The 27,470-nt window shown below is 26.9% G+C and overlaps 1 protein-coding gene across 1 annotated transcript; it reads right to left on the bottom strand.

Annotated features, from left to right (window-relative positions):
• Positions 1–6,990: 6,990 nt before the first annotated feature.
• Positions 6,991–25,837, bottom strand: LOC119600580. The gene is made up of 4 exons (XM_037950904.1): positions 25,824–25,837; positions 17,240–18,077; positions 16,254–16,400; positions 6,991–7,910 (listed from the first exon to the last, which is right to left on the bottom strand). The coding sequence occupies exons 2-4, from the start codon at positions 17,729–17,731 to the stop codon at positions 7,344–7,346; spliced, it is 1,206 nt and encodes a 401-aa protein (XP_037806832.1). The 5' UTR covers positions 17,732–18,077; positions 25,824–25,837; the 3' UTR covers positions 6,991–7,343.
• Positions 25,838–27,470: the final 1,633 nt, after the last annotated feature.

Genomic DNA, 27,470 nt, shown 5'->3' on the forward strand with positions numbered 1-27,470 from the left:
GTCTAGTCTATAGTTAGTCTATAGTCTAGTCTATAGTCTAGTCTATAGTCTAGTCTATAGTCTAGTCTATAGTCTAGTCTATAGTCTAGTCTATAGTCTAGTCTATAGTCTAGTCTATAGTCTAGTCTATAGTCTAGTCTATAGTCTAGTCTATAGTCTAGTCTATAGTCTAGTCTATAGTCTAGTCTATAGTCTAGTCTATAGTCTAGTCTATAGTCTAGTCTATCGTATAGTCTATAGTCTAGTCTATAGTCTAGTCTATAGTCTAGTCTAGTCTAGTCTATAGTCAGTCTTTAGTCTAGTCTATAGTCTAGTCTATAGTCTAGTCTTTAGTCTAGTCTGTAGTCTAGTCTATAGTCTAGTATATAATCTAGTCTATAGTCTAGTCTTTGGTCAAAATGTCAACTTTCCATGCCTGTTTGGGAATTAAGGTAATCTCAACTTAAATTCTTTATTATAAGAAATATCCAGATTTTTTATATAATTACTCACTGGCGTAGAGTTATTTCTGGAATATCTGTTAAAGGCTTGATTACACAGGCTAACGAAATGAAGGTTTTAGATGCTGAAACCGAATCCGATATCGAGTTTTCTTTATCACCCACAATTTTCTCGGAATATAGTATTGAATATTTAGTTCAAATATTACGGACATATACGAGTAAAAGCATATTTTTTACATGCAGGTTCCACGAGGTAATAAAACCGATTATAAATACAAATTTGGCATTTGTTATTACGTGCTTTTATAAACCAGGCAATAAGTCATATGGTTTTTTTCCTTTATAAAAATTTTAAGCATTTATTTCAAAATATTTAAAAAAATATTAAATATCTGAATATAGACATAAAAAACTAAGCACCTCTACTTCAATTAAGATAAATTTTTATAGCAAAAATAATAAAAATCTAAATCACTATTAGTCTTACTTTTTTCACCAAAATATAATTTCCATATGAATCATTTTCTTTTAAATTCTAAGTTAACACTATTTCTTGTAAACTATAAAAACAGTTTGTGTCAAGTATCTAAAGTTACGAAAAAAATTAGCGATTTGTTGTTTATTTTATATGAGTTTTAAATTGGTAGAGGCAATCACGCTCTATATAGTAAATTGACAAGTCACTTAAGATTATAAGAAAAGCTACTTTATTTAAGTGTTATTTTAATGTTATTGTTGAAAGGCATTTAAAACATTTAAATTTAAATGTCTGATGCTAAATAATATAAACAAATATTTGAATATTTTGTTTAGTAAAAATACAAAATGTAAATATGATTAACATTACTAATACTGTTTTACTAAAATAAATATTAAAAAAATATAAAATAAAATGTTTAACTTTTAATTTAATATTTTAAAATTTTTTCTTAGGAATTAGTTGCTTTCAATAATGTAAAATCTGTGACAAAGATAAATCCAAATTCTACTACTATTTTTTGTATATTCTATTCTCATGCATATTTATCAATTTCGTAACAAATGTCCTTTAATTTTGTACAAAATTTGTAAAAACAAAAGAGGCAATAATTCATCCACAATAGCGGTTGAACATCAAAGGTGTGAAAAATGTATGTCAATCTCCCAAAACAAATAAAATACATATAAAAATAACTCTCCCTTTTTATTACTTTCATGCTCAATAACTGACCACTTTAAGTACAATTGTTTCTCCAAAAAAAAGTACAAAAAAAAAATTAAAATTGTGATTTGTTTTTAAGGCCTGTTAGTCATACACAGCACGTACTACCTTCTCTCTCATGGCAGATGATCGTGATGATCATGATCGCACATTGATATATTGTACATTGTATGATATTCACACACACACACACAAACAATCTATTATATCAATTCAATTTAATTCTGTTTAAGTACAATAATAACAACAATATAATATTTAATTGTCAATGAATACAACAACAGTAACAATAACATTACAAATAAAAAAATGATCGTTAATACAATTGTTGTACAAAGGACATAGATTTATAACGCTCATTAGACACTCAATAGGATAACAATTGAATGGATGTGAGAGGCAGTTACAAGAGGCACTTGAAAAAGCAAAATAAAAACAACTAAATAAAACACACTTATTTTTCACGTGTGTTGTTTTTTTACATGTGTTCCTCTATCTGTGGCGCCTGTGTGGTCAAATTGTTTTATGGGTGAAAAATGAAAATCAGACAACTATTACTACTGCTCGTTCTCAGACAACAACAATTATTGTGTAATAGCAGAAAAAAGTTAAAGGCCAACATCTGTTTTAACTGCAATTGTTCTAAATTATGAAATATTTATTTTATAAAAATTTTTAAGTTTAATTTTATTTGCAGCTGGAATCACTCAAAGTTGTTATTATAACGGAAAAAATTATAAAAATTGTATATCTTCCAGGGAATTTTTTTCAGGCAACAAAATGCAGCAATAAACGTAATTTATATTTGAGGAGCATACAATATTTGATACCTTCTGCAGTTAGTCCATATTTTTCAAAGATTTAATTTATCTCAGTCCCATTTGACGGATTTCATACCAGATACAGAACTGGTCGGAAAGGCAAGTCACTGATCTCATGGAACATTAACGGTCAACTTTTCATACATGGAAGGCACCAAACTGGTTATAAGTCGGCCTTAAAAATCTATATTTAAACTCCCGGAAACAATGATCTTCCAGATTAAAGCACTAGCTAGCGGACTAAATTGCTATGAGCAATAGGGTGAAGAAGTTTGTTGGCAAATGGGGTCCCAAGTTTTTAGCTAAGATTATGGATGAAATGAAGATTGCTGCCTTTGTTTCTACACCTCTCAATTATAATGATATCGACTGATTGAAGACGTAACAGTTTCATTCATAGCCGACTGTATCACCTGGTATCCAGGTCTATCCAGTAGTAATGCCAGAGATATACCTGAGAAAAGGGAACCCGACAATTGCAACGAGAGTGAATTTAAAAGAAAATCTATCACGAGCACTTGGAGTAACAGAACAATTGGTAGAATCACGAAAATTCTATGGCGTTGCTCAACTGTGAGTGGGATGACTAATCTCCTTAAGATTAATTATTCCTAGTTTAGATTTCTCTATTACTGCCAATCATTCGGGTTAAATCTAATCTTAGAATACGATTAAATAGTTGGAATTACCACCAGGATCAATGAATACATTGGTGTCGGTGTAATCCATTGAGTAATCTGCAGTCCCATTACAAGTTTTCCACGGCAGTTGAAATTTGAATTCCACTTTTCGGATCGAACATAAACATGATTGGCCCGATCAAGCACTTTACTAAAGTATTCAACCTACCTAATCCCTTGCCCATTTGAGGAATGACACGTATATATAACAACAATATATAGGTTAGTAGAATCAGTAGATGGGGACGTATCCAACACCCGATGTGTCACAAACTACACCTTAATGATTCCTATCATTGAAAGACACACAACCATACTACTGATGGTCGTACGTTTCGGCAACTGTGCCTAGACATCATATTTGATAGCCCAGAGTACAGCTTCATTACATTGACAAGATTTATTACCTTGCAACAGGATCAGTCTATGTGATTCTGAGTTAACTCTAGAAGGGATAAACATCAATCAGCAACTGCGACAATTCATTTAAAGCGATATCTTAAAGCATGACAACATTTGATCCAATATTTGTAATATCAGTTTATTCCCCACCATGTATTTCCACAGCCTCTCTATGGAGTAGTAGTGGAAATAAATTATCCAGAAGATATGAATTTAAACGTGCAACAGTCCTTTAAACAACATTCTATTTCTGCAATTTGGGATAAGATAAGTGTTCTGATCAAACTGCGAGTCAAATAACTCCAAGTAGTCATTAAACATCTCCAGTTTCTAGTCCCGGTAGACTAGAGGTATTGGTAGCATCTTTATTCCCCGGGAATAAAGTATAGTGCATAATATAGTCGAACTTGAAAGAGTTTACTTTCTTACTTGTTGTTTTTTTTAAATACTAAAGAAAGTTATTTACTCTTCACATTCCGCTGTTAAGTGTGATCACTTTTATTAAACTAAAATTGACGAAAAAGAAAGAGTAAAAGCAAATACAATACAAATCAAACAAAAACTCATAAGATAATGAAGTGTTTTGTAACACTGAATGAAATGGATTGGAAAGGAAAGAAAACGTATGTCAACAAAACCAAAAAGGCGGTGAGCCAAAGTCCTTTAATGTAGGGAATAATAATAATATATTTTACCCTTTTTTGTTTTATTTTCCCAATGCAAACAAAACAACAAATATAAGCAGCCCAACATCATACACTTTCTATCTACATACATACATATATACATACTTATATTTACCATATAATTACATGTGTGAAAAAAGGGTCATTAAATAACGATCAATACACTAAATTCAAATAATAACAAAAAAAAAAGAAAGAATAAAGAGAGTGAAAAGAACGTTTTGTAAGATATTTTTTTTTGAAACATACACTTGCTCAACTCGTTAGATCGAATGCTCAATCGAAATGAACAAATATTGACAAACAACTTGTTGTTAAGGCGTAAAAATATTTGTCTAAATAATGAACAAAAACAAAAAGACGGAATAAAGAAAATAAACTTTAACACAAAGAACACGGAACTGATGAAACTACATATAATACAACGCATTAACAATTTAAAGAAAAGTGTTTGTAACTCTTTTTTTTTATTATTTTCTTTCCTCACCCGTTCCAGTACGACTTTTGTTTAATTTGTGATAAGAGAAAAATGGTCAGTCAATAGTGATGAATGTTTTTCGTATGGTATTTAATTGAGAAATGAAATACTCACATTCAAATCTAAATATTTAATAAAATCTTGTTAATATTTGTATGAAAAGAAAATTGTATTTGTGCAGTAGTTGTAGGAATGGATAAGTGTAAATGAGAGGAAATGGCTTAAAGGTTTAAATGGGTTATTTAAAGCCAACTACAAATTGAAAATGAAATTTTTTTTGTATAAAAATATTAATGTAAAAGCTATCCAGCAAAAACACGTTAATGACTAATAAGCACTGAAGAACTTACTTTTCAATGACTACTACATACCGCCTGCATTACTTAGAAGGAGTCAAATAAGGACTTATACGTAAGTACTAACTTTTTAGACTGGACATTATTTTTTTTACACAACATCTTCTGATAGAAATCTTATATGGGGGATAGGGTCACTTATGGACCGATTGTTAAAAATTTTGGTAAAGAAATTTCGGTTAATATAAAAATGGTTTATGTAAAATTTCTTCTATATGCTTGCATTTTAAGACCAGCTATGAGCTTTAAAGTCATTTTCTGAAGGGGACCGTGGGCGGGGTTGCTGTCAGATATGGACCAATCATCATTACATTTTGTAAAGAGATTTCGGTTAATATAACACTCTTTCAGGTAAAATTTCATTGGTATACTGGCATTTTAAAGCAAGTTATGAACGTTAAATTCATTTTTTGAATGGGACCTTATATTAGGGGTGGGGTCAATTATGGCCCGATTGCCATAAAATTTTGTAGAGAGGTTATAGTATTGATCAAACTTGTTTCTGTCGACATAAAAGTGGTATTTTTTTAGCCGATGATAACTGTTTAAACGGTATTCCGGGGGTCATTTGTATGGGGCCCAGGAGAAACCGTGAACCGATGTCGACCATTTTCAATACCAAACAATTTCCATCAATAAGAAGTCTTTGCCGAACATTTAGGCCCTTTAGCTTTTTTATTCGGACCCAATCATGTTTTCAACAGGCAGTCGGACGGACATGGCTAGATCGTCTTAGAATCTAATGAGGATCCAGTATATACATATATACTTTTCTGGATCTAAGACATACATATATTTCGAGGTGTTTTGAACGGAATGTCAAAAACAACATAACTTCTGTTCTTTTTTTATGGTTGGTATAAAAAAATTAAAAATTGAAAACGGAATTAAATTTTTTATAAAGAGAAACCCAGCAAAAACCAAAATATGTTTTATAAAGAAAATTTAGGAAAAATATTCTGTAAAATGTTCTAAAATAAGAAAATTTATTGAGAATTTTCTATAGAAAAAAATTATCAAATATTTTCTATATAAAAAATTTATTAAAAATTTTGTACAGAAAAAAATTTATAGAAAATTTTCTATAGAAAAAAATTTGCAGACAATTTTCTATAGAATCAAATTTATAGACAACTTTCTATCGAAAAACTTTATGGAAAATTTTCTATAGAAACAAATTTATAGACAATTTTCTATAGAAAAAATTCAAAGACAATTTTCTATAGAAAAAATTTAAAGACAATTTTCTATAGAAAAAAATGTATAAACAATTTTCTATAGAAACAAATTTATAGACAACTTTCTATAGAAAAACTTTATGGAAAATTTTCTATAAAAACAAATTTATAGGTAATTTTCTATAGAAAAAATTTAAAGACAATTTTATATAGAAAAAAATTTTTCAAAAATTTTCTATAGAAAAACTTTATCGAAAATTTTCCATAGAAAAAATTTTATGAAAAATTTTATGAAAAATTTTATAAAAAATTTTATAGAAAATTTTATAGAAAATTTAATAAAAAATTTTATAGAAAATTTTATAAAAAATTTTATAGAAAATTTTATAAAAAATTCTATAGAAAATTTTATAAAAAACTTTATAGAAAATTTTATAGAAGATTTTATAAACCAAAAATTTTACAGACAATTTTCTATAGAACAAATTTTTTAGAAAATTTTCTATAAACAGAAAATTTAATTTGCGCTTGTGCATTAAATAAAACTTCAATATATTTTGTGTTTTTAGCTGTTATTTATTATTTTCATTTTTCATAAATACATACAATTAAAATTAATTAAAAAAATTTATTAAAAAAATATATCACAGCTCCATTTTAAATAATATAAATACAAAAAATGTCTTATAAATAACAATAATGGAAAATCGTTTAACAAATATAAATATTTTAAGAGGTTCACAGTTTCAGCGACTTGAAAAAAATATAAAAAGTATCTCAGATGCCATTATATAACTGCCAATTTTAAAACTTTTTTTCTTATAAACAAGAAACTGTGAAACCACTCATTCCTGAAAATGAGATTATGATTAGTACTTAAATTATAACAATAATATTTAATGATAAATAAAGATATGATATATAAATAATACAATTGAAATAGTTTTCAAGTTATTTAAAAAAAATTCACCCAAACTAATATAAAATTCAATTCGATAATAATGACAAATATAAATTAGGGAAATGTTTAAAATGTGAATGCTAATGTAGACGAGATTAAGTATTTCGTTAACCATTTTACAAAATTTATAAATTTATTTAATACTTATTCGAATTTTTCTTTGAATGTCTTAATTTTGTTCCGTGAACATTTTGCCTGTTCCTTTGTTGCTGTAGCTGCTGATTTTGTTTATTTTTTGATTTATTTTGATTTGCATTTCTGCCCAGTTTTATGGGTCCCGGTCTTTTTGTATGCATTCTTAGAGTTTTCATTAATTTGCGCAAAAAAACATAATAATGAGATTTGGCAAAACGTAAATCTAATACATTAACTGTCCAACTTTTGTCACCAGTTCTAATTTCATGCCACCTCAAGGGTGATACATATTTGATATTGGTGGCAAAATTAAGTATGCCTTCCATTCGAGTGCGATTTATGAAGAGTGAATCGATATTTGTGGCCCTTTTGCGTGTGGTGGTATTATTGATGGCATGTTCTATATTACACAAAATATTGCGAGCATTTATCATTAGCAGATTTAGTTCTTTAGCAAACGGACTTTTCTGATTGTCTTTTAGATAGTCGAAATGCAATTGAGCGCGGTGGAGATATTCAAAAGCTGCCACGTAGATCTGCAATTGTCGATGCCAGTGACGGAGGGAAATCTGTAAGTACAAGAAATTGGTTTATTTTTTAGACATTGTTATTAAATGAATTAAGTTTTGAAAATTTATCGAAATTTTTTTTTTTTACAAAGAATCTTTATTGAAAATTTTCTATAGAAAGAATCTTTATTGAAAGTTTTCTATAGAAAGAATCTTTATTGAAAATTTTCTATAGAAAGAAAATTTATCGAAAATTTTCTATAGAAAGAAAATTTATCGAAAATTTTCTATTGAAAGAAAATTTATCGAAATATTATTATGGAAAGAAAATTTATTAAAAAATTTCTATATAAAGAAAATTTATCAAAATTTGGCTATATAAAGAAAATTGGCTATATAAAGACAATTTATCGAAAAATTTGGCTATATAAAGAAAATTTATCGAAAAATTTGGCTAAATAAAGAAAATTTATCGAAAAATTTATCTATATAAAGAAAAATTATCGAAAATTTTGGCTATATAAAGAAAAATTATCAAAAAATTTGGCTATATAAAGAAAATTTATCGAAAAAATTGGCTATATAAACACAATTTATCGAAAAATTTGGCTATATAAAGAAAATTTATCGAAAAATTTGGATATATAAAGAAAATTTATCGAATAATTTGGCTATATAAAGAAAAATTATCGAAAAATTTGACTATATAAAGAAAAATTATCGAAAAATTTGGCTATATAAAGAAAATTTATCGAAAAATTTGGCTATATAAAGAAAATTTGTCGAAAAATTTGGCTATATAAAGAAAAATTATCGAAAATTTTGGCTATATAAAGACAATTTATCGAAAAATTTGGCTATATAAAGAAAAATTATCGAAAATTTTGGCTATATAAAGAAAATGTATCGAAAAATTTGGCTATATAAAGAAAAATTTATCGAAAAATTTGGCTATATAAAGAAAATTTATCGAAAAATTTGGCTATATAAAGAAAATTTATCGAAAATTTTCTATAGAAAGAAAATTTAGTGAAATATTATTATGGAAAGAAAATTTATCGAAATATTATTATGGAAAGAAAATTTATTAAAAAATTTCTATATAAAGAAAATTTATCGAAAATTTGGCTATAGAAAGAAAATTTATCGAAAATTTGGCTGTAGAAAGAAAATTTATCGAAAATTTGGCTATAGAAAGAAAATTTATGAAAAATTTGGCTATAGGAAGAAATTTATCGAAAATTTGGCTTTAGAAAGAAATTTTATCGAAAATCTGGCTGTAGAAAGAAAATTTATCGAAAATTTGGCTGTAGAAAGAAAATTTATCGAAAATTTGGCTATAGAAAGAAAATTTATCGAAAATTTGGCTATAGAAAGAAAATTTATCGAAAATTTGGCTATAGAATGAAAATTTATCGAAAATTTGGCTGTAGAAAGAAAATTTATCGAAAATTTGGCTATAGAAAGAAAATTTGTCGAAAATTTGGAGAAGAAAATATATCGAAAATTTTCTATAGTACGAAAATTTTTTTTATTTTATTCTATAGAAAGAATCTTTATTGAAAATTTTCTATAGAAAGAAAATTTATCGAAAATTTTCTATGGAAAGAAAATTTATCGAAATATTATTATGAAAAGAAAATTTATTAAAAAATTTCTATATAAAGAAAATTTATAGAAAATTTGGCTATATAAAGAAAATTTATCGAAAATTTGGCTATATAAACAAAACTTATCGAAAATTTTGGCTTTATAAAGAAAATTTATCGAAAAATTTGGCAAAATATAGAAGATTTATCGAAAAATTTGGCTATATAAAGAAAATTTATCGAAAAATTTGGCTATATAAAGAAAAATTTATCGAAAAATTTAGCTATATAAAGAAAATTTATCGAACAATTTGGCTATATAAACAAAATTTATCGAAAAAATTGGCTATATTAAGAAAATTTATCGAAAAAATTGGCTATATTAAGAAAATTTATCGAAAAATTTGGCTATATAAAGAAAAATTTATCGAAAAATTTGGCTATATAAAGAAAATTTATCGAAATATTTCGCTATAGAAAGAAAATTTATCGAAAATTTTCTATAGAAAGAAAATTTAGTGAAATATTATTATGGAAAGAAAATTTATCGAAATATTATTATGGAAAGAAAATTTATTAAAAAATTTCTATATAAAGAAAATTTATCGAAAATTTGGCTATAGAAATAAAATTTATCGAAAATTTGGCTGTAGAAAGAAAATTTATCGAAAATTTGGCTGTAGAAAGAAAATTTATCGAAAATTTGGCTATAGAAAGAAAATTTATCGAAAATTTGGCTGTAGAAAGAAAATTTATCGAAAATTTGGCTATAGAAAGAAAATTTATCAAAAATTTGGCTATAGGAAGAAATTTATCGAAAATTTGGCTTTAGAAAGAAATTTTATCGAAAATTTGGCTGTAGAAAGAAAATTTATCGAAAATTTGGCTGTAGAAAGAAAATTTATCAAAAATTTGGCTATAGAAAGAAAATTTATCGAAAATTTGGCTGTAGAAAGAAAATTTATCGAAAATTTGGCTATAGAAAGAAAATTTATCGAAAATTTGGCTGTAGAAAGAAAATTTATCGAAAATTTGGCTGTAGAAAGAAAATTTATAGAAAATTTGGCTATAGAAAGAAAATTTATCGCAAATTTGGCTATAGAAAGAAACTTTATCGAAAATTTGGCTATAGAATGAAAATTTATCGAAAATTTGGCTGTAGAAAGAAAATTTATCGAAAATTTGGCTATAGAAAGAAAATATATCGAAAATTTTCTATAGAACGAAAATTTATCGAAAATTTTCTATAGAAAGAAAATTTCTCAAAAAAAAAATCTATCGAAAAAAAATATTTAGCGAAAATTCTCTATAAAAGAAACTTTATAGAAAAATTTATTTAAAAGTAAATGTTTGAAAATTCTATAAAGAATAAAAATAGTGAAACATTTTCTATAAAGAGAAAATTTATCGAAAAATGTTATAACATTTTTGTTTTATTATTAATTGCAAAAATATTTAAAATTCTCAAAGTTTTCATTACAGTGAAATACATACATATGTATGTAGTTTTTTTATACATACATACAAACCATTCTCAAAAGCAATAGCGATGATTAATTTTAACACAAAATATGCAAAATAAAATTGAACCGTAAAAGTTTCTAGCAAACGTGATATACAACATGTAGCTCTGCTACAATTTGTTGTTTAGAAAATCATGCTACAAAAATAGTCATGCCATGTCTGTAGCACAAATTCATATTGAATAAGTCATACTAAATGTAATAATGTCCAGTGATACTCACGTGACAAAACTATTATAATAGAGCTTAGAAAACAAATAATTTCCATTGGAAATTTTTACAGCTTATTTCCCTTTAACTTGCACATTTCATGCAAAAAATAATATAAAAAAAAGTTTAATGAACTTGAACTGATTGCTGTAGGAACAAGTAACAATAAGTGACGCTAGTTGGTTTAAATGTTAACTGGAAATTAAACAATATTTATAGAATTTATAAATAATTCATTGAAAAAAATATCGTTATTAAAATAATAAATAAAATTAATTAATTATTGACAGCATTTACCAGTTTTAGTTCTAAGTATATCAATAGAAAACGTGTTTAAATTTTTTTTTGTTTCACTGGAATATCGTTTAAACATTTTTGTGCGGTAATAATATGAAAAGTAAATAAATAACGTATTGTCGTAGTCGTCATTTTATTTTCAAATATACTACAACAACAGTAATACGATTATATTATAAATGAATGTGTTGTGACGTTTCATCGCCACCATCAACCGGCTTTGTCAGTTGTTTGTCGATTAAGAGAGGGGGAGGAAAGGCAAGTTCGTTGAATTAACAAACAATAAAAATTTCATTCATGCGATAAGTATAATTTATTTTTTCATACACTTCAGTCTTAGTTTACGAGTAATAAATCAAATTTGCTGATTTTTAACACGAGACTGCTAACAGGGAAAATTTATCGAAAATTTTCTATAAAAGAAAATTTATTAGAAAATTTTCTATATAAAAAAAATTTATTAGAAAATTTTCTATAAAAGGAAAATTTATGGAAAATTTGCTATAAAAAGAAAATTTATGGAAAATTTGATATAAAAAGAAAATTTATGGATAAATTTCTATAATAACGAAATTTATCAGAAATTTCTATATAAAAAGAAAATTTATTAGAAAATTTTCTATAAAAAGAAAATTTATTAGAAAATTTTCTATAAAAAGAAAATTTATTAGAAAATTTTCTATAAAAAGAAAATTTATTAGAAAATTTTCTATAAAAAGAAAATTTAATAGAAAATTTTCTATAAAAAGAAAATTTATTAAAAAATTTTCTATAAAAAGAAAATTTATGGAAAATTTGCTATAGTAAGAAAATTTATGGAAATTTTTCTATAGAAAGAAAATTTATGGAAAATTTTCTATAGAAAGAAAATTTAAAGAAAATTTTCTATAGAATGGAAATTTAAAGAAAATTATCTATAGAAAGGAAATTTAAAGAAAATTTTCTATAGAAAGAAAATTTTCTATAGAAAGAAAATTTTCTATAGAAATAAAATTTAAAGAAAATTTTCTATAGAAAGAAAATTTAAAAAAAATTTTTATAGAAAGAAAATTTAAAGAAAACTTTCTATAGAAAGAAAATTTAAAGAAAACTTTCTATAGAAAGAAAATTTAAAGAAAACTTTCTATAGAAAGAAAATTTAAAGAAAATTTTCTATAGAAAGAAAATTTAAAGAAAATTTTCTATAGAAAGAAAATTTAAAGAAAATTTTCTATAGAAAGAAAATTTTCTATAGAAAGAAAATTTAAAGAAAATTTTCTATAGAAAGAAAATTTAAAGAATTTTCTATAAAAAGAAAACTTAAGGAAAATTTTCTATAAGAAAAGGAAATTGATTAAAAATTTTCTCTAAAAAGAAAATTTATCAAAAATTTTTAATGAAATTTATTGGATAAGGTGCTTAAAGGCCGCCTAAAGAGGATCAGGTGTAATTTCATAGAATTTGTTTCTCTGTTCATTGTGCTAAAAATATACGTAATGAAATTTAAGCGATTTCAATAAAGCCTGAGTATGAGTATGTCAAGTTGTGTAGCTGCTTACTGGGTGTGTTGGCAGCTGTCAGCGAGCCCCCTGATCTATCATTCGCAGGGAATCCCACCAAAAAAATAACTATAGTCATAATAATGTTTGGTACACATTCAAACAATGTTTATTATAAAAAAGCACATGCTAGACGAAAACATAGCGTTGGTCTGCCTGTAGTTCGTTTATTGTTATGATTCATTTTATTCAGTGAGTTTTTTTGTATTTGCTGAAAAATCAATATAAAATTGTAAGTAAATTGATTTTGTTTTTCGCTGATTTCATTTATAGCTGTTGTCGTATATTGAATATGCTGGTTTAAGTTTTATTCACTTATGTGAAGGTGCCAAGAAAGGGTTTGTTATTGTGGTTACTCAAACACCGTTTTTGAATTGACGTCAATTTGTGTTGAGTTTTAGAATTTCTCTGAAATTCCAATTTAATGTTGATGTTTCCTAATAATTAAGTATACAAGTAATTGTGTGAGTTTTTGTTTTTGGCGTTAAAATTATTGTTTATCAAATATTATTTTATTGGATGTATACTTAGTTGGAGGGTGCATAATAAGTAAATTTTCTATATTCTTATTAAAAGTTTATACTGTCATCGAGGTTTAAAAATAAATTATTATCAAGTAACAGTAAGTAGAAAATAAGGTTTATTTTTAAAAAAAAATTGCAAAAAAACTTATGTTTGTTTTTTTTTGTATTGAACAAAAATAACTGAGTAAATTAAATTATAACAGTTTTTCTGTCTTTGAATTAATTTTAATAACAATTGTACGGTAATTGTATGTATATCTGGCCGGTACTTTTTTTGCAAAGAGTTTAAAAAAGTGGGAAAACCCAAGTTTTTTGTATTGTGTTTGTTCTATTGTTTGTTGGTTACCTTGTAAGTTTTTGTAAAGAAATTTGAAATAAAATTAAAAGAAGCAAATCATAAAGAATATTATTAACTTTTAAAAGCTTAAAAACAAGCCAGATACTCAATAATAATAACATATTATTCGCCCTTGATTTGATAATTATTGGACTTGAACTAGATCATATACACATGATACTAGAGATCATATACTTATATGTTAAACTGCGTATTACGGTCAGTTGCATCGTAATGTCGTTATATGTAGGGGTCGTTGAGTCTGAACCCAGATAATACAGTTTGTATATAATGTATTTGCCCAGGAATCTATTCCTATTGGCGTCTAGAGCAGTGCATTCGCAGAGAAGGTGGAATAACTTTACAAATGTGACCAAATTATTGAAGTCAAAGTCAAAGTCTATTTCATTTCCATAGTAGTTTCTATGCAGCGCGAACCATACTTAATAGATCATTATTACATTAGCAAAGGGGAAGTGGTATTATAAGGTCGCCCGGGTGTTGTCAAACATTCTTATATTGTTACGAATATAGATATCATATAGTGTCCTACAGACTATTATATTTCAGCCTCAAAAACTCTATAGTTATTGGTATGACATTGACACATTCAAAGAAACCGCTAAAACCAACACTGCAGTTCATTCAGTAAGTTACACATACATACTACATCATTCACTCTGATTCTGAAAACTTTATCAAACTTCATGTCTGGCTAACAAGAGAGCACTTTAACTTTAATTGCCAACAGCCTGAGTTCAACTCGCAGCATTCGAGAATGATCGGAATGAGAGTTTAAACTCTAATAAGATCTTCATCGATCGAGTGATTGATCGATTGAGGGGACGAATTCGTGATAGAGTGAAATTGATCATAAATTTCCTTTTTCGATGTTTGGAATCAGAGTTTAAACACTATTAAGATCTTGATCGATCGAGTGATTGATCGATTGAGGGGACGAATTCGTGATAGAGTGAAATTGATCATAATTTTCCTTTTTCGATGATAACATTCTACATCGCACAAGAAATCTAGTGAATTTAAGTAACATTCTGGATAGAGTACGAGACTTTTCGGATTTCATTACTTTGTATTCAATCTGCTTTAAATATATATGTATAAAACAGGCACGGATCTACAGGGGGAAGGGAAATTACCACCGCCCCAAACCGAAAATTTTTCATACAAAATATAAAAATGAGGAAAAAAAACAATATAAGTAAAAAACACAATTTAGCCCCCCAAACGCTTGGGCAGGATCCACACACACACACATTAATACCAAAAAAAAAAAAAAAAACGATCTTTATTATCATATATTTCTCTCCCCTGATTTAAAACCCACTTTCGTGCTGATTTTTCTTCAAAAAAATATATTTAAAGATTTTCACATTTAAAACCTTAACAAAAAATAAAATCACTACTACTTATGGCGGCATTCTTACAAGTTTTATGGCTATACAGTTTGCACTACTTAAGAAACAACTTTTTACATTATCAAAAAACATCCTTCAAATAAGAAAATAAATAAAAAGTACATTAAAACCTGCCAAAATGTATGCGAGTATTTGCAAAAACCCCAACGTCGTAATCATTAAATAAAGAAAAAAAAAATGAAGAGGGAAGTAAAATAAAGGACGACTGAGGGACAAGTGAAAAGAAACTGATATTTAACAACTGGTTAACAAGACACCTAAATCATACAACAATCCATAAGAGGAACAACGATCAAATATGTGTGTATGGATGGTTATGAGACTGCCAGCCTGTCTGTCAGTCGTTGCGAGTACGAGTATCTAAAGATAAATGATGATGTTGAGAGAGAATGAAAGAATAAATTCATAAACTACTCAATCAACGCCCCCAGGGTAACGTGCCAACAATTATGGTTAGTAAGGTACAAATAAAAAAAAAAAATTATAAAAATAATAACAACAACATTGTAGCTGACTTAAACAAAAAAGAACATTGACATGAATTTTCATTGTTGCTGTCGTCATTTCTTTTGAGGAACAACGTAGGGAAGAAAACAAGTGGTAGTATGTGGATTTTAAATTGTTTCAAACAGTTGTGTTGAGAATATTAGTGAATGTTCAAAAAGCCAAAGTTGTCGGTGAAGAAAGTTTAGTTTTTCTAAAGCAACAATAGTAAGCAGTAAAGTAATGAATTCGTGTTTGTTGATTTTAAGTTTACCTTTAGCTTTTACGACTTTTTATATTTATGGTTATAATCCGCTATAATTTAGCGCTATTTTAAAAATATTTTTTGTTAAACTGTTGCTAAATACAATTTTTTCCGCATTTATGAAATATATCTTTTTCCGTTTATGTAAAAAGGAGCTTATTTGATATTTGTATGATAACAAGTAATAATTATAATACTTACACTTGAATTAGTATTTAATTTTGGCAAAAAAGAGTAATTCTCCGCAGCTGAATCCCATTGTTTCATGTTACCTATATTGATCGCATGTAGATTCTCCTTAATAAAATTATAATATTTCACTGTGGTATTCTGAAGTTTTCGAAGTTCCTGAAAAAAAAAGAAAAAGAGAAAAGATAAAAGCTTTTCGTAATGTTTTAATACAAGAAATTATCTAAATTACACAGGCCTATACAATTTAAAAAGAATCTAAACCTGGAAAGCAAAACATGTTTTTTATAAAGCTTAAAGCTGTGTAGTATTCGAATTTCTCCATCACCTTAGGTTTTTGAGTTATCATGTCGTAAGATTGAACAATTTCAGAATTTCTTCAGGAATATCATGTCTTTGTTTGATTTTGGTCATATTTGAGACCTTATAACATCATAATAACACCTACACTTACAAAGTTTGCTTTGCCAATCTGTCAACTTTAAAATAAAGCTTTTACCTCTGTTAAATCTTTTTACTTCTTTGAGATATCTTAACTTAAAAAATGACGGACGGTATCAATTACAAGAGATCTTTTTAGGCAAATCGAAAAGTGCTTTTTGAAAGAAGCTTTGACAAATATTGTCGTATAAGTTTGTCATATAATGGAGGCGAAGTAAAGTTAAAAATTTAGCTTTTAAAAATTTAAGATTGTTTCAAGCTTTATAATATCTCGAAGAAGATACGATCAAAAACCATTTTCTTTTGTGCTTTTATAATGTCTTAAATATTGTCAAAAACGGTTTTAAAAGCTTTAGAACTTTAAAACGATAACTCAAAATTTTGAAGTAATAGAAAAGTTCCTAGGCCAGATTTGTGTTTAGCTAAAAATGTGCTATGGTTTCGGGTTAAAATTTTAATGTACAGTTAAATGCATAATTTTGCTACTGTTCTATACTAACTGTACTGTTCTATAATAAAAACTAAGAAAGCTTTTATAAAGCTCTTTCAAAACTTACCTTCTTAATCGGTGGAGGTCTCTTACGCTTAACCGGTTTTTCGTCCATTTTATGAATGCCACCACAAGGATTATACCAATTTATCGTCTGAGACTGCATTATAATATGATAACGATCATGAAAATTTGTTTGACGTTTATAGACCTTATCCACATCCACCAAATCGGCCACATTTTCCATCTCCTCCCTTCGCATTCTTATCTTATCAGTCTCCAATTGTTGTTTTTCAGCCAACAAAATTTCATATAACTGCGACGACGGTTGTTGATGAAGTAAATCGTATGGTAAATTATGTTGTTCTGGTGGTTGTAGCTGCGGTTGCGTCAACTGATACTGTTGTGGCTGTTGCATAGGTGCTGCCATTGTAAATGTTGATGGCTGTACACTTAATACTGTTAATAACATGGTAATCAAAACAAATAGTTGTTTATAACTGTCTGTTGTTAAGGTGGTAATTTTGTGGCTTTTATGCGTGAAACTTTGCGTTAACATGCAACAGCAATAACGACGACGACTGCAACAACAAATACAACGACCAACACTACAATCACCTTTGCAGCAACAGTTACAATTATGACAGCAACTGATGGTCGTATGTAGTAATTGTTGTTTTAGTTGTGGCTGTTGTTGTCTTTCAAACAATTTGTTATTGTTGTTGTTGTTGTTTAAATCTAGCTGCCTTGGTTGCCTCGTTTTGTAGTGTTGTGAACTATAATGTTGCAATTGCTGCGGCCGTATTATTGGCAACGGCTGCTCGCCTAATAGAAAATATCGTTGTTTTAGGTTGGCCGTCTTGTTGGTATCTCTCTGTCAGTTGCGTTCGATTAGCAACTAACACCTGTTGTTATTGTTGTTTATTATTTTTTTGTCAAAAAAAAGTAGAAGAGTATATTAGCTTTCAAATAAATATAATTTATTACTATTTGTGTGAGTGCGTTTTTATTTTTCTTTATTTTTTTTTTTTTGTTCAACAAATATTTAAATATGTAATTATTTGTTTTTTTAAGTTGTGAAATTAGTTTTGTATATTTTTTTATGTTAATTATTAACAAAAATTTAAATGGCAAAAAAAAAAAATAAACTTTAAAAATTTCCTTTATGGAAAAATTTGCTTAAAGTTTCGCTTTGGTTAATGTATTCTTTTTTTGGGTAAGATTGAACAAGTTAGAAATACACCTAGGCCCGATAGAGGCCTAGGTGTATTTCTTCGGATTTGATGTATATACATCCTCCTTTCAAACTAACTAACTAACTAACTAACTAGAGGAGTGTGAAGAGTTAATGTGGTATACGAGCTATTTAATGAGAATTTCTTGTCAAGCTCTAAAAATATTTACATCAGAGATGAGATGGTATTATGCCTGCTGTTTATAATACCTTACAACAGTGGTCTTAACCCAACGTAAAGTTGCGTCCGTCTATCTATTGTTAAGTTATAGCTTTAAGTTTGCTTAATCTCCCTCCTCAATAGTTGTTGGTTTGTGTATACGTCTAAATATGATTTGAAACAAAATTGGAATTTTATTTGATTTTTTTTTCTAATTTCGTTTGTTTTTACAACAGTTTTGTACAAAAAATCCCCTCATTATTAAATTGGGATTTTCCAAATTTAATGAGTATTATTGTGTTTAACGTTTCATTTGATTATTTTTAAATATTAATCGCTGTTTTCGCTGGTTTAGAAAGGTAAAACAAATCTTAACTTTATACATTTTTTTCCACTACTATAATTTTACAATCAACATGTTTTTTTCCAATCATGCGAATTTTTTTTATTTTATATTTTAACTTTTCCACAAATAATGTAAATAAAATTGTATAAATACTAATAAAATACAATGAAATTGTTATATTTTATCTTAATGAAAGCCAGAATCAAAGAAAAAAAAAGCTGTTAATAACGTCACTAAGGCGAGTGTTAAAGTGTTTTCTAGCTTTATTTTTCTATACAATGAAACTCATGCCATGCCTCTATGAAAATTTGAAAATTTTGAAATCACAAGGTTTTACTGTGCGTGTTTTATTTATAAATCTAAAAATATATATTTTACACCTGATATCATGATGTTACTTTTTTGTTTAGTATGGAAACAAAACAAAACTATTTAATATTCTAAAAGCTTAGACGTCTTTAAGTCTAGGGGTTTTTTTGTTTATTATACGCTACATCACTTTAGTGGGAAGGGTATATTTGGTTTGTGCTGATGTTTGTAACGCACAATAATATTGGTCCTATTCCCAGCCCTGGTTAGCCCTGTCCGTTCATCTGTCTGACCGTACGTCTGTCCGTCCATCTGTCAGACCGTATGTCTGTCCATCCATCTGACCGTCCGTCCATGTAAACCTTGTAATCGTACTTTGATTCGCAATTTTGAAGAAAATTCAATGAAATTTGGTACATGATCTTCTATTGAAGTAGAGACGAAGCCTATTGAAAAAGATTAACATCGGTCCATTACTTCACCTAGCCCCCATACAACTGAAACCCTCGAATAGGGCACTTAAGTTTACAATTTTGTTTAATATACTCGTATCTCGACAAAAAGCTGCAAAAGCTGAAAGTTCTATACTAGCCTTGATGACCCTGATGAATTTTATAATGATAGAGCCTCACTTGACCCTAGCCCCTATACAAAGCCCCCTTCAAAATATGACTTAAATGTCCAAAATTTTATTCAACAATAAATGGTTTAAGTATATATAAAGCAAGATACATTTCAACTTAAATACTTTATTATAGAAAATAAATGACATTATATTTTTCTAACTGGTGTAGGATATTATATGGTCGGCCTTGCCCACAATAACTTCTTACTTATTTTGTTTTGAGCTTAAGCTTTATTGTATTTTATTAACTAATTAATTCGCTGTTAATAGTTTATTAGTTTACACGTTTACAAGTGGGTTTTATTTAAATGTGTGATTTTATTTAAATTTAGCAAATGAATTTTGCTGATTATTGAGTGATTGAGTAATGTCGAGGTATAGTCAATAAAGTGTAATAATTATTACAAAATTAATTGTTGTATTCTATCAACTTATCTCATAACTGTATTTTATTGAAATTTTAAAAATTTTTTTAGCGAGTTTTATTGATATTTAGTTGTAAAAATTGTTAAAAAATTATATTTTAAAATTTTTAAACAATTGCCAAAAATAATATTTATTAGAATCTTTCTGTTACTTATATTTATATCCGCGAACTATTTTTTTTTATTTTTTAATTTAAATTTTGTGAAAATATTGCAACACCCTTTAGCTATAAACTAAAACTGGTCATTAGCAATATACTTTAAAATCAACAATTAAAAAGTGATATTGAAATGTTTTCAAACAATTTTTGATAAGAACCTTTAATAAAACATAAGACATAATAACTACTTGCTATTTATTAAGTAGTCACTAATATTTATATTTATGATATTATTTTATTAATACTTATATTTGGCGTTTTAAATATTTTTATAACTTATTACATTTTTCGTTTAATCCCGAAAATAGAATAACCAGAGGATCAAAAGATTTCGGACATAGTAGGAGACAAATTGTGCCCTCGAAGTATAGAAAATATTTATATTATAAGAATGAATGATAAAGAAATTTTTAATTATTAAACGTGCTATTGATAAAATTCATCATATGTATACGATATAGTAAGTGTCTGACAAAAAAATTTGCTAACTCATACCTGGTTATCAAACATAATTTTTATATATATATTAAAATTTATCATTTATTCGAAAACTGTCATATTTCCAAACAATATAAAAGCCACACGCAGTACTGTATGTACTACATTCTTCTGGGTTAATTTAAAGGTATAGTGTTGTCTCGTAAAAACCATGTGAATTGACCAATAAAAGAAATATGTAGTTCAGTGGGCAGTTTAACACCGATGAGTCAGACAGATATCATCCAATCAATATATGGAAAAAATATGTAAAAGTAAACCACTGGAACTTGGGTATTCGGCTCACCAACCAACTAACTAACTAACTAACTAACTAACTAACTAACTAACTAACTAACTAACTAACTAACTAACTAACTAACTAACTAACTAACTAACTAACTAACTAACTAACTAACTAACTAACTAACTAACTAACTAACTAACTAACTAACTAACTAACTAACTAACTAACTAACTAACTAACTAACTAACTAACTAACTAACTAACTAACTAACTAACTAACTAACTAACTAACTAACTAACTAACTAACTAACTAACTAACTAACTAACTAACTACTACTAACTAACTAACTAACTAACTAACTAACTAACTAACTAACTAACTAACTAACTAACTAACTAACTAACTAACTAACTAACTAACTAACTAACTAACTAACTAACTAACTAACTAACTAACTACTAACTAACTAACTAACTAACTAACTAACTACTAACTAACTAACTAACTAACTAACTAACTAACTAACTAACTAACTAACTAACTAACTACTAACTAACTAACTAACTAACTAACTAACTAACTAACTAACTAACTAACTAACTAACTAACTAACTAACTAACTAACTAACTAACTAACTAACTAACTAACTAACTACTAACTAACTAACTACTAACTACTACAACTAACTAACTAACTAACTAACTAACTAACTACTAACTAACTAACTAACTAACTAACTAACTAACTAACTAACTACTAACTAACTAACTAACTAACTAACTAACTAACTAACTAACTAACTAACTAACTAACTAACTAACTAACTACTACTAACTAACTAACTACTAACTAACTAACTAACTAACTAACTAACTAACTAACTAACTAACTACTAACTAACTAACTAACTAACTAACTAACTAACTAACTAACTAACTAACTAACTAACTAACTAACTAACTAACTAACTAACTAACTAACTAACTACTAACTAACTAACTAACTAACTAACTAACTAACTAACTAACTAACTAACTAACTAACTACTAACTAACTAACTAACTAACTAACTAACTAACTAACTAACTAACTAACTAACTAACTAACTAACTACTAACTAACTAACTAACTAACTAACTAACTAACTAACTAACTAACTAACTAACTACTAACTAACTAACTAACTAACTAACTAACTAACTACTAACTAACTAACTAACTAACTAACTACTAACTAACTAACTAACTAACTAACTAACTAACTAACTAACTAACTAACTAACTAACTAACTAACTAACTAACTAACTAACTAACTAACTAACTAACTAACTAACTAACTAACTACTAACTAACTAACTAACTAACTAACTAACTAACTAACTAACTAACTAACTACTAACTAACTAACTAACTAACTAACTAACTAACTAACTAACTAACTAACTAACTAACTAACTAACTAACTAACTAACTAACTAACTAACTAACTAACTAACTAACTAACTAACTAACTAACTAACCTAACTAACTAACTAACTAACTAACTAACTAACTAACTAACTAACTAACTAACTAACTAACTAACTAACTAACTAACTAACTACTAACTACTAACTAACTAACTAACTAACTAACTAACTAACTAACTAACTAACTAACTAACTAACTAACTAACTAACTACTAACTAACTAACTAACTAACTAACTAACTAACTAACTAACTAACTAACTAACTAACTAACTAACTAACTAACTAACTAACTAACTACTAACTAACTAACTAACTAACTAACTAACTAACTAACTAACTAACTAACTAACTAACTAACTAACTAACTAACTAACTAACTAACTAACTAACTAACTAACTAACTAACTAACTAACTAACTAAACTAACTAACTAACTAACTAACTAACTAACTAACTAACTAACTAACTAACTAACTAACTAACTAACTAACTAACTAACTAACTAACTAACTAACTAACTAACTAACTAACTAACTAACTAACTAACTAACTAACTAACTAACTAACTAACTAACTAGCTAACTAACTACACCTATCCCTCGTTTTGCACGATTTCGATTTAACACGATTTCGATTTAACACGACTTTTTTATTTCTCGTGTAAATCGAGGGAATACCTCGATTTACATTTTTAATAAAATACAGATAATAAATCTTATTCTGGCAACATTAGTAATGGTATTAGAAAGGGAATTTCCCATTTAAGTACTTCAACAATATAAGTACTCTAATTTTCTTAAATACAAAAATGAAATTTTTTTCTTTTGTTTGCTTTGTTACGTTATTCACATTAAAACATATAAAATTATATTAAAAAAATACTATATATAACAGAATATATCGTGCAAAACGAGGGACAGGTGTATTTAACTAAGCCTATGAACAGGTTCTTCAATTCCTTATCTTACCCCACATATTGCCAAAATACTAAGATTTAGTCATAAACAATTTATAGCTATTGATTTAATTTTATTATCTGCACATTAATCTTTTGTCTATAATTATTTTTAGCAAATTTAAAATTAAACTTTAAAATATTTTTATAAATAAATACCAGTAAAATTAAGTGCTATTTTTAACTACTTTATGCTATATTTAAACTAACAATATTAAATAGAAAAGATCAAACATTAATTTATAAACACCAAATGGAAACTTTTTTCCCTTGAGCAGAAGACCAGGAACAGACGTCAATTCATTGTTGATAAAATAATAAATTGTAAATTAAGTTCACATGTTTTTTTTTTTTTAAAGCATAAATTTAGAATTCAATAAAATACAGTAGCCGTATTAAAACAGCATGAACTTTATTAATTAGCAAGTAGGTTTGATTTTGTGTGAGTGTGTGTGTTTTTTTCATCTTTTGGTCTCAGACGTAATGCAAATATGTGGTTAGTTTAAGCCAGTTAAGATGTTTAAAGACGTTATCAAAAAAGGTGTTAATGGTTTGCTGTTGTTTTCAATTTTCAATTCTTTATTTTATTATGTCTATTGTTGTTGTTGTTCTTGTTTTGATTTTAGACTTATTTTTCATTGTAGTTGTTGTTATTGTTTAAATCAATAAAATGTGTAAATGAATGAATGCTGGCCAAAATGACGTCACATAAGGTGGTACGTTTTAAAAATTTCAATTCATTTTATTTCATATTGTTTTCAACTTGTTGCCAAGTAAGGTATTTGAAATTTCAAGATTTGTTTTTTGTTTTTTGTTGTTTTTTTTTATTTAGTTTACAAGCCATGAAAATGTGTGGTTTTTATTTTGTTTGTAATTTCATCATAATTAGAGTGAGAAATATATATTTGTAATTAAGTTTTCTTTAGAATTGAAGTCTGGTTTTAGCAAATCGAGTATATGTATGTGTTTTGCATAAGTAATGAAATTTGGAGTAAATCAAAAAAAGATTTGAATTTCTTGCTTCCAAAGATATTCCTTTGTTCATATAATGCATTAAACAGCTGATGAATACGAAGTTATTGGCAGTAATAATTGCTTTGCAAATATTAATGGATAATGAAAGATCACTTAGTTATTCTTATATACTATCTTAAGTCAAAACATTTTGTCGGTTTAAGTAATATATACATATCTCAACATTCTAAGTAAATATTCTTTTCGAATTTGTGTTCATTTGTTTACTACCTTTAGTATTTGTCTTACTTTTAAACGGTGGATGGACGGACGTTTTCTAATAAATTTTTCTTTCTTTAAGTAATATGCTTTATTTGCAATAAATAAAATTTCTTATCTTTGGATAACATTTTCAGAAAATTTAATCCTTTGGGTCTTTTCCGTTGGTGTCTATAGTGACTTTAACAGTTGGATGGACGGACATTGCTAGATTATAATAGAATCATATAAGGATCCAGATTAAATAATCTTTATGGGTTCTAAAAGTAATATTTTGATGTTTTACAAAAGTAATGACTAATTCAATTCAAACAAAATTGCAAGAAGTCAATTTAATCTCTTTGGTATCCATCATGACTTCAACAGATGGATGGATGAACGGACATTGTTAGATTATAATAGAATCTTATAAGCATCCACATTAAATTTTCTTCATGAGGTCAATAAGTAATATTTTCATATCTAACAAACGTAATGACTAATTCAATTCAAACAAAATTGCAAGAAGTTTATAAATCAATGCGTGGTTTATATGCCGGACGTACCCGAAATTTCCGGTTGCACATATTTTTGTTTAGAAAATGTTCAAGAAATGTTTCACGAAATTTTCACTCAAAACCAGAGAAAATTTTGTAAGGCAAAGTTAAATTTTTATAAATTTAATTTAAACAAAACGCTTTCTGCCTAACCAATTAAAAAAATAACCAACGTTCTAAAACAATAACAATAATATCATTAATTTAGACTACAAAATCCCCCAGCAAACACCTGTTGGCGATTCTTAAAAAAAGGTTAAATTCCCCGATAAGATAATTATAGAATTTCTCTTAATTTCATCATAAATTCAAAGACATGAAAACCGTACATAGACACAAACTTGAGGTGGCAAGTAGGTATTTAAAAAAACTATAAATTTTAAATCAAACACAAATATAAAAAACGAATTTCACAATAAAACGCACAACACACATAAAAAAAATAAAACAATATTCCCTTCAACTTACCATTAAAAATAAAGAAAAAAATATAAAAATCATAAAAAATTTATTTAATTTAAATAAAATCAATTTAAAACACCTTGTAATTTTCCACTTCTGCCAACAAATGGATAAAATCCTCTTTTTTTAAAAACAACTTTATAACTTTTCAATGTTTATTTGTTTTTTTTTTATTCGGCAATTTAATTTCACTTAACACTTTTTCGTTGTTATATTAAAAAAAAATAAATTATTAATTTTCTTTTGATTTTTTTACAAGTAATAAACTAACTTTTTAAACGTTGTTAACACTTCAATAACTTTTAACATACTAAAATATTTGCAACAATATCAAATACTCAATGTTTGAGTGAATTTAATTTTGTTTTTTTTTTCACTTTTGTGCAAAATCCCACAAAACGATAAATATAACAACAAAACAAACTACAAAAGAGAAAAAAGAGAGTTTTTATAGAACCACTTTTATATTATGATTTTTTAAGGTGTTTTGAGCAGATTTTTTTGTTTTTTTTTTGCTTCCCAAACAATCAAAAGAACAAAACAACACTCTTTTTTCAATTTGTATTGAACGAGTAACGTATTATTAGTATTATTGTCTCTTCTAAAGTGTTTATTTGATTGTTTTTGATTGTGGGCAATATTGCTTTGTTTTGTTTTTTCAATAAAACTTATTCTACTATAGTATAGGAGGTATGCGTTTCAAATTGGTTCACAATCAGCTGGCCCCCTGGGTGAGAGACATAATAAAATGATACTATATTGTACAATAATACACAATCGGTAAAAAGCCGGCAAACCTATTGATGACGTTATGAGCAAAACAGCTGTTTTTAGTAGCTGAGTATTTATTTGGTTCTTTTAATTTTTGTTTACTGTATTTTAAGAGAGAAACAGTGTGTGTAAGTAAAATTTTTTCTCTTTTTTGAACTTATATCAACTATGTTTTTTGAACTTATATCAACTTGTTGGTGGTAATGTAACTTTTGTTGTTATACTATATGACGTGTAAGTTAAGTCAATATACATATAAAGTTAAAAAATCAGGAATTTACCTTACTTGGTGGTAAAATTTAAGGAGTTGAAAATTCTATACGTATGTATATGTATTAGACCAAATTTTTTTTAGATCTGACATCGTACACAGAGCTATCTGATAGATTTTCTTTACATTTGACATCAGATTTTTTAGACCTGACACTGTACAAAGAGCTATCTGAACGATTTTCTTTAGATTTTACCCCAAATCTTTTCCATCTGACATCGTACAAAACAGCTATCTGACCGATTTTCTTTTTCATTTTAAATATTTATGCGTGATGTAGATTTTTTAGACCTGACATTGCACAAAGAGCTATCTGACCGATTTTGCATTTTACATATGTATGCGTGTAGTGCTTATATGAAAACAGATTATATTATCCTTTAGGGCAAATTTACATATGCATACATATATGGGAAATATTTAAGACTTGTTTTTTGGCCCTAACATAGGCGACTTAAAGCTCATTTTAAAATAACAATATTATATTTGACTTACCATTTACGTATAGTAATTTGATTTAATTACCTGAAAATATAAAGAAATAAAAATAATTAAAATCAAGTAACAAAGTATGATCGGACATGGCCAACCATATGATACCTTATACATAG

This window comes from Lucilia sericata, unplaced genomic scaffold, assembly GCF_015586225.1.
Source record: "Lucilia sericata isolate MDLA Ls3-8-SP2 unplaced genomic scaffold, ASM1558622v1 Contig000117F_arrow, whole genome shotgun sequence".
NCBI classification, from domain to species: Eukaryota; Metazoa; Arthropoda; class Insecta; order Diptera; family Calliphoridae; genus Lucilia; species Lucilia sericata.

What these genes read in the sequence shown, in the direction of transcription:
- LOC119600580 (XM_037950904.1), bottom strand. Translation starts at nt 17,731, where the DNA reads ATGTTAACGCAAAGTTTCACGCATAAAAGCCACAAAATTACCACCTTA. An exon ending in GACCTCCACCGATTAAGAAG is followed by an intron (nt 16,401 to 17,239) that starts GTAAGTTTTGAA and finishes TTTTTTTTTCAG; the next exon opens with GAACTTCGAAAACTTCAGAA. An exon ending in AATTAAATACTAATTCAAGT is followed by an intron (nt 7,911 to 16,253) that starts GTAAGTATTATA and finishes TTGTACTTACAG; the next exon opens with ATTTCCCTCCGTCACTGGCA.